This window comes from Falco rusticolus, chromosome 3, assembly GCF_015220075.1.
Source record: "Falco rusticolus isolate bFalRus1 chromosome 3, bFalRus1.pri, whole genome shotgun sequence".
NCBI lineage: Eukaryota > Metazoa > Chordata > Aves > Falconiformes > Falconidae > Falco > Falco rusticolus.
Genome location: NC_051189.1, coordinates 41,213,354 through 41,226,330, shown reverse-complemented (window position 1 = coordinate 41,226,330; position 12,977 = coordinate 41,213,354). Strand labels below are relative to the sequence as shown.

The window sequence follows — 12,977 nt, the reverse complement described above, 5'->3', positions numbered from 1 at the left end:
TTTTTTCATACAGATTTATCCCCAAAAGCTCATTTTGAGCACAGTGCTTTAGTATTGGAGCCAGTCATGCTGATCCAATGTCCACAGAAATTTTCCTCTAGAAAAACTGTTACTGAATTCTCTCTCTCTCCTCCTCCTCCCATCTCTCATTCCCTCTTTTGCATTCTCTGTTCTCCCCCCACCCCCCACCCCCACCCACCCCTTTATCTCTCTGGTTATCTGATAAAATGGGAAGAATTGTAACAGAATAATTGGTAATCTCAGCATTTTACATATTTTACTAGTACATTGACTAATGATGCAGTCTGTGTAACATACTGTTTTCCTACAGCTACATTTGAAGAACTATTGACCTATAAATCTGATACAGCTCTGAAGTTTTAACACTGTATTTCTAGATTAGCTTGTATTTTAACTTTGTTTTGAAGCCTGAGAAAAAAGAACTCGGTCTTTCCATAATCCTGAAAAATATTTTTGGTGACATAATAAAAATTTCATATTTCCTCCTAAAATTACTTAAGCTAAAGAGTAGAACAGACTGATGTCCAAAGGCAAGCTAATCACTGATACTTTCAATAACATAATAGCAGCCAATATATTCTATTTTTTGCAGCACGGTGATGATCAGTACCTCTTATTGCAGGGTCCTTGCAAGTGATGAATAAAACCAGAAGGATTATGGAGAATGGAGGAGCCTCTTTTATCAATGCTTTTGTAACCACCCCAATGTGCTGCCCATCGCGTTCCTCCATGCTAACTGGGAAGTATGTGCACAACCACAACATCTACACCAACAATGAAAACTGCTCTTCTCCCTCATGGCAGGCTACTCATGAGCCACGTACCTTCGCCGTGTATCTCAATAACACTGGGTATAGAACAGGTAAGAGAAAAATCAACAGTAGTTTTTTGTTTAAAGTGAAGATGGCAGATGAGCGATGGGCAGACGATCGCTGCCTAAAATGAAGTGACTGTTGTCCCAAATTAGGATTACAGAGCAGAGGTTTAATGTTATGGAGAGGAAGGATAGTATTGCCTGTGGGTCCAGATCCACAGCTAAAAGCCATGTAAAGAAGCTCACTTGTAATGGAGCAGCATATTTTCACATTTGGATGTCCCAGGTGGGAAATAAGCTGTTGGGTAGTTACACCTAGTGTGAAAGAGGTACATTTTAGTGGCATTGTGGGTCTGAACTGGCAGTTCCAGCTGTGATTATGGTCAGTATTATGGCCTGCTTGAGGACAGCTGCTAACAGTTATGGAAGAAGATGTCAGGGCCAGGCTGGGGACTGGTGCCAAAGACCTCACAGGAGAGAAGTGCCTGTCACGGGAGTGAAACAAGGTGAACGGTATAATTTAAACTTTGCCATGAGGCAATATTTCATTTACATTTTCTGAAAAGGAGTAGAAACATGCTTTTAAGAATGATTGTTCTACTGTGTACCAGTAAGATTTGATAGTTTTCTTGTAAATTCCTGGTGGTTTTCCGTAGTCAGGAGATCCCTTTCCCGTCTACAAAGAACTCTTCTTATTCCTCTCGTCTGTGCTTCAGCTTGATGTAAAACCTGATTCATTTCTGCATCACCTATCCCCTAAGATTCAATCTATAGTCACATTAGGCTCCAGCCTGACTCCCCTTTGCAAGGTACAGGAGTTGTACAAGGTCATCAGAGTGCAGTTTGTCCAGAAGCGTCGTTTGACTACAAAGACTTCTCTTTACAGGACCGATGAAGCAATGGTCTCCGTGCCAACTGCGTTCCTTACAATGTAATTGGTAGCAAAGAAATTTGTCTCTATCAGTGACTTAGGCACAAGAACGGATCGCTTTCAAAACATATAGCAGGCAAATGTCTCCATGCTGTCTGCTTGTCCTAATTCTCTTCATTCTGCTATATCCAATGCCTCAAATTTATCTGCCTTTTTGCCATCTTTTCTTCATCACACAGACAGCTCTTTCTTTTTTCTTCTGTCTCTTTGTATCTGTAGTTCTGGAAAGCTTCTGCATCCTGTGTAAAAAGCATAAACAGTCAAATATTTAACTTCTTTGGACCTGGTGCTAGCTCTGACATATGGACTGAATAGTACTTCAGTCTCTATTAAGCTGGTTTCAGTGAAGTTGCCATCTGAGTACAGCGCTGCTAAACTTGAGTAAAGGTCAGCATCAAGACTTTGGAGGAGAAGAAGAGGGGAGAGAGAACTAGCAATCACTTCTAGAAAAGGTGCTGAATTTGCCCTAGAATATAAGCTTCATCTCATGGCATTTGTCTCAGAAATGCTTTCTGTTTGACTTACGGCTGCACCATGTGGGACCTGCCTTTCCTGCTCTTAAAAAAATCTAGGATCTTACTGATTTATAATCTAATACTTGCTCAGCTGAATATCTTATGCATAAACTGGGTAGCTCTGTCACTAGCCTTCTCTGCCATTTGAGGGGTAAACACTCTGCTTTGGATATATCTTCTGCACTACCTTGTATTAAGAAGGCATGTGGAGATGTCCACTAAATGCAGACTTGGCCCTATTAAATGGAAAGGAAAAAAGGATTACCAAAAAAAAAAGATGAAAAGGAAAAAAAAATCCCTTTCCAAAGGCAGGCAGAGAGAGCATCACTCCTAAAACTGTCAGGGTAGGTGAGTTTTAACAAGGGGCAGGAAGGAGAAAAAGGAAATGGAAACAAATGAAGATACTTGTATGAAACCCTAATTCTGACCAAGGTACGTTGTTTGAACCTATAGTGATGTGGTCCCAAAGAATTTATCCATTTACCTCTTATAAGATAAACCTACCTTCTAATTACCTCACCATTATTTTCTGAAGTAGCAGCTTAATTAACAGCAGATCTTACATTTTTCAAGGACAGTGTTGCCTCATTAAAAAGTCATCAAAAGTCCACTAACCAACTAATAATCTACACTTCACAGCTAGAAGTTTAATAAAGTTGTAATGACTCAAGAATACCTGGGAGTCAAAAATAATTGGGAAGGAAAAAGAAGGAACTGGGGAGAGAGAGTGGCTATATGCCACGTAGGCTAGTTGTGACTCTGCGCTGATATTGCAGCCATTATGGGTATTTGCCCTGTGCATATTTACATGTTTTGAGAGGAAATTAGTATCCTCCTCAATGGGAAACTGGGGAAGAGAAAGAGAAGTGAGTGACCCAAGGCCACTCACAGTTTGGTGACAGTCCTGGTAAGGCACTGGTCCGGAGAGCTCCAGTCCAGATGAGACAATGTGCGATACCTGCAACCTGGTTCTGAGGATTTAACTCTCACTTTTTGCATAGTCAAATTATTATATAAGCTGGTGGAAATAAAGGAGTGGGAAAGTATTTATGTAATGTCCTTACTTGTGTTCACTCCAAATAGTTTCCAACATCTATAAAGCATTTGTTGTCTAAACCTGTCACAGCCTTAACTAAACCTCTATATTGCAACTGATCACATGTGGGCAGACTGCTTATGAGAGTCTTGCTGAAGCCATGAGGACTCCACACAAGCACAGCAGGCCATTTAAAGAGAGGTCTGAAATGTGTTCTAACAAACTGCAGTCATAATTAGAGCCCACCGGGAAAACCTGTCAAAGAACAGAATGTTGGTTTTTTCCTTTTTCTATTTTACTCTTCTACTGTTCTACTCTGATGTGCCCTAATAGATATGTTGCATTTCATGGAAGCATCCTTTTTTAAAGATTATATGTCAGTGCTATATCATAGGCAGGAAACGCACTGGGTGCTAGCAGGGCAGACAATATTTAGAAACACACTACCAAACCAAAATCACCTTTTGTTTATAAATATGATTTTTTAAAAATCCCAAAACAATTAAGGCTATTTCAATGTTTATGGTTTCCCTTACTCACAAGCTGTATGCTAATGCAACAAGTCAGATGCACAGTTTCCTGACTGTTGAAGGTCCACAGAATTGGTAATATTAAACTAGTACTTGCAGGAAATAGCAGGAAAGGCACAGTAAATAGGTAGAAAAAGAAAATAAAGCAAATCTAGAGAGCTTCAGAGAGATGAGACATTTGTTTTAATTACATAGGTTCCAGTTGCTTGTACTGGGGAGGAAAAAGGGTCACCTGTATTCACTTCCAAATTTTTTGGAAATTGTGAGAAAAGCTTGAGAAGTTTTCTTTCATCTTACAGTTTTTAATGTCAGTAGACATCCCTTCAGATATTTAAAATCAGAAATTTTATTCGTAAGGTTATTAGATGCAAAAGTTAGAGATTTTGCTTTGCACTTTCCAAAGTATTAGCTGGTTATTTGAATTCTTTCAGTCCTCCCTGCAATATTGTTGAAGTCTCTTACTCTTTTTACCTTCCACTGTTCTGCCCCAGCCCTACAGCACATAGCCTTGGCCTCTCAGATGTGCCTTTTGGTATTACCAGTTCAGTCTGCCATGCACCTACACAAACACAAAGGAAAACTCCACGAGTGTACTACCTCAACCTTGGCTTCCTCCAGGAGGCAAGGAGGATTGTGCTACATCTTAGTAACCGAGCAGTAGCCGAGCATTATCTTAGTGTTTTAGAAGGCAGAGCCATGACAGCAACACAGCCATTATCCATGATACATAAATACAACAACCATTTTATTGTTAAATAGCATGTCACACTCTGTATACTGCAGGATTTTACATTGTTACCAGCTGAAGTTTCATCCCTTTACAAATATGATGGGAAATGTAAGTTTAAAATCCTCATCCTTTCTTAAGGTCTATGCACTCAGAGCCCTCTCTACCTAGTGTTACTTTGTAGAATTGTCCTCACTCCTCTTAGCCCTTCACAGCCAGTAAACTACGCAGGAGAGCAGAGCAATCTGCCCTGGCCCAGCAACTGCTGACATGCCAAACTCAGGACCAGGCTCTCCCCTTATGAAATCCCACCTGAAAGAGCAGAGATGCCCAAATTAAGCAATTAGTTCCTTACATTTTTTAGAATTGTCTTTGGGAAGATGTATTTCCCAGTATTTTATTTCTTGCTCAGAGGTGTCAAATGATCAAAATAACATTCAGGATTCATGCATGCAAGTGTCCTGGTGGTATTCTCAGCATTCCATGGGACAAAAATGGTAACATAGCAAAGTTAAGCAACTTGAACATTGATTTGTAAATGCTAGAGTTTGTAAAACTCAAAACTCAAGAAGTGACTGGGCATCAAGATGTCACTGTCCGGCATGTTTTGACAGTCACTAACTCCTGTTTAGCGATGAACAGAAATGGTCACTTGGTTGACATCTAGTTGATATGTTCAACAGTACATGTCAGCTGCTGATGTGTGTCAGTTGACATCTGTCACTTCTGGGTACATTTAGTGTAGTGACCAAAGTACTAATAAAATTCTGAGAGGACAGGAGACTGAAAGCTAAGGAGAATTTAAACTGTGCACTATTCCCTTCTGACACATAGGGACAAGTTGATCTCTCATAAAGGTAGCAAAAGCTATGCCTCCTGAAGGTGTGGCCATACAGTAAGTTTCCTCTGGAGGCAAAACCAGTGTGTTTCCTGTTTGCAGCCTTACAGTACAATTCACTGCCAGCACAGGCTAATTTTAATCTGCAGCATTTCAGTGACCTAATTTGTATCCTCCCTCATGCACCCTTTCAAAACAGAGAGGGTGGCAGAATATGATATGGGGTGGGAATGAGTGAGCAGGGAATGAGGTTTTCAGAATATTTCTAAAGTGAAAATTGAGAGAGACAACTTCAAGCTTTCACTTTCTTTTTTAATTGGTATAGAAGATGCTGGGGAGCACCAAACATAATTGAACTTGTAAATACTTGAAATAATTCAAAGCATGCCTCACTTTTCAGAATAAAATCGCACTTTCAGTCAACCTAAGAAATGTATAAATGTAAAAATAAAAGTGAAATATGCTGAGTAGATTAAAATAGTCCACAGAAATGAAATGTAAAAGAGGGAAAGGCCAAAAAGGATAACATGCAGGATTTTCTAGTTCTATAGTATCGTGTGAAGTGAAACTTTTTTTGGTTTCTGTCCAGGACCTCATCAAAAACCACAGCATGTCTGCCTACTTGGGCTTAAAACAGAATTCTATGCTATTAAATACTGCACAGAAAACTGTACACTAAAAGATTTTTAGCAAGTTTATGCATTCAAGTGCTTCATTTAGGAAAATCTGGGTAGAACACTGGGCAACTATTTCATCTCTTGTTCACGTGGATGAATTATAGTCTTTAACTACATAATGACATATCAGTTTTTGGAGGGTGAAATTTCCTCAGTTTAAAAAGATAGACCATTTCTATCAAGACACATGATACTGGCATCTGCATCAGCAAGGATGGTGGTCTCGGATCCCCTCTCCAAAACTATCGCTTTCTAACTGAATAACTAAACAGATTGGAGTTTTACCATGTATATCGGGGCTGGGGGGTCAGGAGATGGGGCAGCTACAAGTTTTCAGATGTCTGCTGCAAGAAAGGTACCAGTGAGACTCGGGAGTCATTTCAGGCATCGTTGTGTCCTCCCCACTGTCCAAAAGCACTGCTGGCTCCCTTCAGCCTACCCCGTTAGGTGGAACAGTCTCCGCTCCTTGGTTTTCTCATCCCAGTTTTCTGGCCCTGCAAGACCTCACCTCAGCCTCTGCTCTGAGCCTTATTCCCCTGCTTGTCTGTCCTCAGGTCATTCCCACCCTCCCTCCCCTCCTGGGTCCAGTCAGTCCTTGACAGACATGTCCTGTTCCCACCACTTACTGTTAATGATCTCCTTTCCCAGCCTGATCAGCAAGTCTGCTTCTCCCCTCCCCCTTGCCTTGTCAGTCTGCTTCTTTCTCCTTTCTGCACTCACTGTTCAGTTTCTTGGTTGACATTGCCAGTCCCGGGCCCCCAAGCTCCCACTGCTTTCCCCGAACTCTCAGCTCCTTTTCTGGATCTCCTGCGGTTCCCCAAACTGCTTGTCCTTATCTGGTCACCTCCTGCCCTCTGCATTTCAATCATCTTTCTTCCACCTGCTGACACCACTCACAGATGGACAGGGAATAAAGTCCCAAGGTGACCAGATCTCCAGCGTATGTGAACTTCAGGTTGGTTTGGTTTTTTTTCAAAACTGAGCAAACTTTGCACAAATTTTCACTGGGATGATAAAAGACACCTCCTTGAGAGACTCCATTCATGTTTTTGACAGATTTCATGGTCTCAGTGCAGAGCATGAAAGTGCTATCAAATGAAAGCTCCCATAATTTTTTTCAGATGTTAAATGTAATTCCTTTTCCATTACTGTGGTTCTCAAAGATGGCTACTGTTTGGGCTAAGAAGTTTCAAAAAATTCAGCCTGAGGCAGACATCCAGTTTGGAAAATTTCAGTCCAAATATAAGAAGTTATAAGCAACTGAAAACAGGGTCTTATAATGAGAAGTGTCAGACAACATCAATACTGGAAAGTGCTACCAGCTTGGCCCAGAATACAGGCTTTGTTAAAGACATCACCCAGGCAAACGATTGCTATATCAAGTTATAGGCTAATGCCTTTTGCAACTGCTGAGTTATAAAATCTTTAATGCTCTTTTTGGTTACAATGGTAAACCTGGCAGCAACTGGGAAAGACCCACAAAGTTGGAGAAAAAATAGAAAAACTGAGGTTTTCTGCTGTGGTTAAGTTACAAGACTGGGAACTGCAAAATCTGAATAATATTCTTGGCAATGCCACAGGCTTCCTCCATGACTTAGGTCTAGCTGAAGGGTAACTTTTTGGTGCCTCAGTTTCCTCACCATGTTTTTGGGACAGTGCTGATTTCATTTCCTAGGCAGTGCTGGCATACTGAACTGGCTTTCTGCACTTTAATGATGTGACACAGTAATCCTTCGTAATTTTTTAACAGAAAGGAAAAATCAAACTTCTCAGGTTTGAATCTGTTGCTTGGGAAGAAAGCAAAGAGGAATTTACTGGAATAATCCGGAAGTAGCAGTTTTGTTGGGCTCTGTCCCCAGAAGCACAGAATGACTGTGTGTCAGCCCTGAAATGTCATATAAACAGTGCTTCGCAACTCCTGTAAATCATTTCCTGACTTTGTTAAAGGAAGTGGGCTGTCTACTTAAAGCTCTTGTCTGGGTCACGGTGACTAAACCTTACTGCAACATGCCTTTTTAAAGGTTTGGGTTTGTTTTAAATCAGAAACATTCCCATAAGCCTCAATAAATAACAAGGGCGTAGAACATAATATATGTCCTTTGATCTGTGGAAGGGCAGAGATGTCTTGCCAGTAGATGTAGCCCAGTTCACCTGTACGCTAATCCACTAATGCTGACAGGAGTTAGGGGACTAATTCTATTGAGTAATACTGTAAATGTTAGTCATAAATGCTTGTAGAAAATACTGGGGAAAGAAGTGCTGGAAATTATGAGAATTTGTATCACATTCAGCTATATATATATCCTGGCTTCAAACTTCAGAGATCCCCTGGGTCAAATTCTCCTTGTCTTGCACCCATTGCAACCCGCTGGATCTCTTAGTTCAGTTCATGAATCATTAGCTAATTGCTAAAAGGAAAACAAAAGCCTGTATTAAGGCATCTATTCATGTTAGGTACCAAACATATATTCTGCAGCCACTCCTGAGACACACAGTTGTCTGTGTAACTGTTCACCATGCCATGTGTTGTTTGCATAAACTTAATTGAACATACTCATACAGAATACAATTGTTCTGATACACTATGCTCCTCTACATGTGATTAAAAAATAACAGTGTGTCCTGGGAACAGTTAGCAAAACTGCCAGAATGCAGATAAAACCTGCCTTATTAAAATGCAAAAATCAGCATTTATCTTTCCTGTTATTCCTGTGGGGGCCATTACACACCACAATGAAAAGATGTCCCTTGAAATGGCATTAGTTTTTAATGAGGCTTTTACACATTGAATCATAATCTCTGTTTTATTAATTACAAGCAGAAATGGCTTCCTAAACCCTGTAAGTGCTGAGTACAAGTGGCTTCTAAAGCTGAGCATTCCCAGTGAGTACTCAGACTTGGGCAATTCAGCAAGTGTTAGGCTACAGCTAAGTTAGGGATGTGGGTTGACTCTACAAGCCAAGCACGTGAAGATCCAGCAAGGATATTTGCACATCATGGTGTCAGCTCCTGGGCAGTTCTGTGACATATTCCATATCTCTTTAATTGTTTACAATCCTCTGGTTAACAAAAAACAGCTAGGAAACCTGTTGTGATTACTTGCTGATTATTTGCCCCCATGGACACTACTGTGCTTTTATTTTACTCTGGCCCTTGTCTTCATTCCCAGCATGAAGAACCAGACACTAACTGCTGATTCTGGGCTCCAGCTTGGACTCACTTGCCCTACCCTGTACTCAGGGGTACTCAGAAAACCCCATGGTGTAGGGACTGTACTCTTGTGATAGGGTAAAAGCCTGGCTTCTCCCTTCATCTGTCTAAACTACTCATACGCTCTTGAGCTTCTGACCAGCAAACCACTCTTGGTTAAAGTGATTTGGCAAATGTGATCCATTATCACGGCTACCACTGCTTCTACTAGTATACAGGGTATTTGACATGGGAACTGCTTTATTCTACAACAGGGGGAAACATCTATTTCTGCAAACTGTCACTCAAGGAGCTGCTTAAAACTTGACAGCCCTGAGATTATTTTAATGATAAAATACTAAATCATTGCCAACAGAAAGGTGAATGGTTCAGGCTGTCAATCCAAAGTCTCATAACATGCACCAAAATAGGGGTTCAGGAGGCCAAAGGGGAGATAACAAAACATTATTAAAGTTAGAAAATTAAGTAATCTAAAGTAAGGAAATTCCAAGATGAATTGGCCCCCATCAGCCCCAAATCTCCCTTTCCTTTTCTAAATTCAGTTTATCTTTTCTTGTCCTTATGCCCCAGGTCAATGTCATCTCTGCATTTCATGCTGGTGGCTTTCTCTCAGGTAATGCCTGAATATCAAACAAGAAAAGAAAGAGAGAAAGTGGCTGACTGTTCTTTGTTTTAGCACCAAACCTGAAACTGTGGGGACTTTCTTAGGTCCATAAAGAAACAACCTACAGTGGCATTAAACTGAGAAGCTGTACTAAGTGTTTCCTGATCATCTGTCTGCTAGTTTTTCAGAGCTTGGCCATTTTGAGACAGATTTTCATATCCACCTCTGTTATTTAAAAAGGCACTACATCAAAACCTACAGACACTAGAACTTCTTAGAGAAAAGCTTGCCAATTATTTTTAAATGGGCAAACCCATTTATTTTTCCCTAGCCTTTTTCTTGGAAATTGCTGAACTGCTTGGCTAAAATGTTCCATAAAACAAAATGCAGCCTGAGTCAGATAGTATGGAAACTATCATCAGTAATGATTGAAGTTTGGCAAGACTGTAAACGACAGAGTTCAGGTCTCTGTATTAGTCAGTCATCATTATAGGCAGGGCTGTCAAACCATCCTACATGATAAATTGCCATAACTTCCATTTCACAGCTTGAAAGCCTCTGTTCTTTGTGGGAGGCAGATTGGCAGTAGAGTCCTTTACAGATGAGCGCAGCACGTGGAGGTTCCCCAAGTTCATGCAGTAGCTGCTGGTGGATCTGGGATGGCATTCAGCAAGGCTGACCTCAGATCTCCCCTGTAACCACAGACTGTCCTTGATTTTGCTTGGCTTGGTAATGCTTCCTCTCTCTTGATCACATCATTCTCGCATACTTTTCTTCACTGTTCTCTCTCTCCCTGACTTCTCTTCCCCTGGCTTCCCTTCCCACAGTATTTCAGCCTTTACCCTTACACTTTTCCAGAACATCTGACTCCCTGAGAGTTTAACCCAGTTTGGCTGCCTTAGAGGAGAGGTATGGTTTCCATTCCGGGAGGCAACAGTACTGGGCACATATTCCCTCCCCATGATCACCCTCTTTACCTCAAGCTTCTTGACTTCTGGTTGGCCTCAGGAGAAAAAAGGAGAGAGTCTGGGTTGCTTTCTTGGTGGCTGTGGGAAGATGAGCTGGAAGCCTGGTCTAGTGTCCATGGGACTTGTTTATATGTCACATTCCACGTGGTATAGGGAAGTAACATTATATATATGACTGTAATCTCTGGTTAGTGACATTTGGCAGTTATATGCTTTGATTGCACCATATTTATGTTGCCTCAGGCAAGTCTTAATTATGAACATTTAGATTTTTCCACCAGTTTTCCCAGGAAGTTCACCATGCCCACATCAATCAGATCTGAATTATTTAAACCCTTTCACAAAAGTACTTTTTTGGTTAGGCTGAATGTGTCTAGGTTGAATGTGAGGTTTTCCAAAGTGACTTCATTTCCTAGTAGGAAACAAGTATGGGGCTTTGACGTATGTCCTGAGCCCAGCTGAGGCAGTGACACTGGGCAGCAGCTCTCTGCGGGCACGCCTGGCTGGCCGAGCCGGGGCCAGCAGCGAGGGCAGGGGCTGTGCACTGTGAGAGGTGCAGTGAGTGGGCAGCTACCACCCAGGGGAACTCCACCCCTGGAAAGGGAGAGGTCTCGGTCATTTCCTCCTTTTCAGAGGTGTCTTACTTTGTGAGCACTGGGAGTACCTTTGTGCTGACTTCTGGGGACACAGGCAGCAAAACTGCTAGCATGGGTACCATCCAGGGACTTGTAAACCTCAATAAAATTAAAAATGTAAACAGTGAAGTTACCCAGGCATCCCAGTAAATTGCTGGGACTGAGCTGGAGCTTATGAATCCCTAAACACCTATGTTGCAGGCCTGGTCAGGTATTTTGTCACTGCACTTCTCAGGCAGTGGTAAAGCAGGGCAGAGCCATCCTGACTGACTTTTTTCATCCAGGCTAAAGAACATACACAAGCCACTAAAGAGCTTCCATACCCATCTGTCCCTAGAAACAACACAGCTGCATCTGCCAGGGTACCATGCCAGTGTTAATCCTCCCTCCCAAAAACAGTTGGCTGCATTTTGGTGTCCGTATAACTTTGGCATAAGCAATTCACAACTCCCAGATAGCTGGAAGCCCACTGCATTATAAGATTGTTTTTCTTTTTACTTCTTTCCAGAGGAATTGGCAGGAAGACCTGCAAACCCTCCTGGGCCTAGTGGCAAAGGCTGAAAGGTTCAGTCTGCATGGATTCTCACTTGTGACCTGGAGCTAATGGAAAAAAATAACACTTAGTTTGGCAGACTGGGTACAGGTGTTTGACCTCCAAGTCTTTGTTTCTTCATTAGTTTTGCCTTAGAGAAACTGTCACAGCAAAGCAGGACAGGCATTCCCTCTTGCTCTACCCAAATGTGGCCCAGTGGAATGGAGATCTGGACTTCCCAGACCTTTTACAAAACCAACGAACACAGCCAGGTTGCCAAGCCCAAACTTTCAAACATCGGAAGCCAGGCTCCAAAACATCACAGGACTTGCTTAAAACCACAAGGTGTTTCTCAGATGTTTCCTCTGGGCACTGAAGCTTTATTACATTTTCAAGTGGAAACCAAGACAAACATACTAATTCTTAAAAAAACGTGAAAAAATTTCACGTGAGCACTAGATTTCAAAAGTTTAAGAAGAAAACCTAAAGTCACAAAGGCTTTCAACTCTCATAAAAACTCTGGAAATAACTTATTTTAATTTCAAAACCCTCTAAGGTATAAAAGGAACTTTTCTGATAAAGCAACACTGACTCATTCTAACACATTTTATCTTCATTCATACATGCTTTTGACTCAGACTAAAAGACTTGGATTGCAAAGCCTCATGTGTGTGTGTGTTCTTTTCTTTTTTTTTTTTTTTTACCTTCACAGCTTTTTTTGGGAAATACCTCAATGAATACAATGGCAGCTACATCCCTCCAGGGTGGAGAGAGTGGGTTGGATTAGTGAAGAACTCTCGCTTCTATAATTACACCATTTCTCGCAATGGTAACAAAGAGAAGCATGGATTTGATTATGCAAAGGTATTTTCCAGATACATAAATGCTGCATCATTAATCCATATAAAAATAACTTTCAGATAATTAATTAATTAACCA

The 12,977-nt window shown here is 41.2% G+C and overlaps 1 protein-coding gene across 1 annotated transcript in view; it reads left to right on the top strand.

The window, feature by feature from the left end:
• Positions 1-12,977, top strand: part of SULF1 (sulfatase 1) — a 127,887-nt gene that overhangs the window by 65,932 nt on the left and 48,978 nt on the right. The window contains exons 7-8 of the mRNA XM_037381926.1: positions 644-883; positions 12,751-12,902. Of these exons, the coding sequence (XP_037237823.1) occupies positions 644-883; positions 12,751-12,902 (392 nt within the window). The remainder of the gene's footprint in view (positions 1-643; positions 884-12,750; positions 12,903-12,977) is intronic.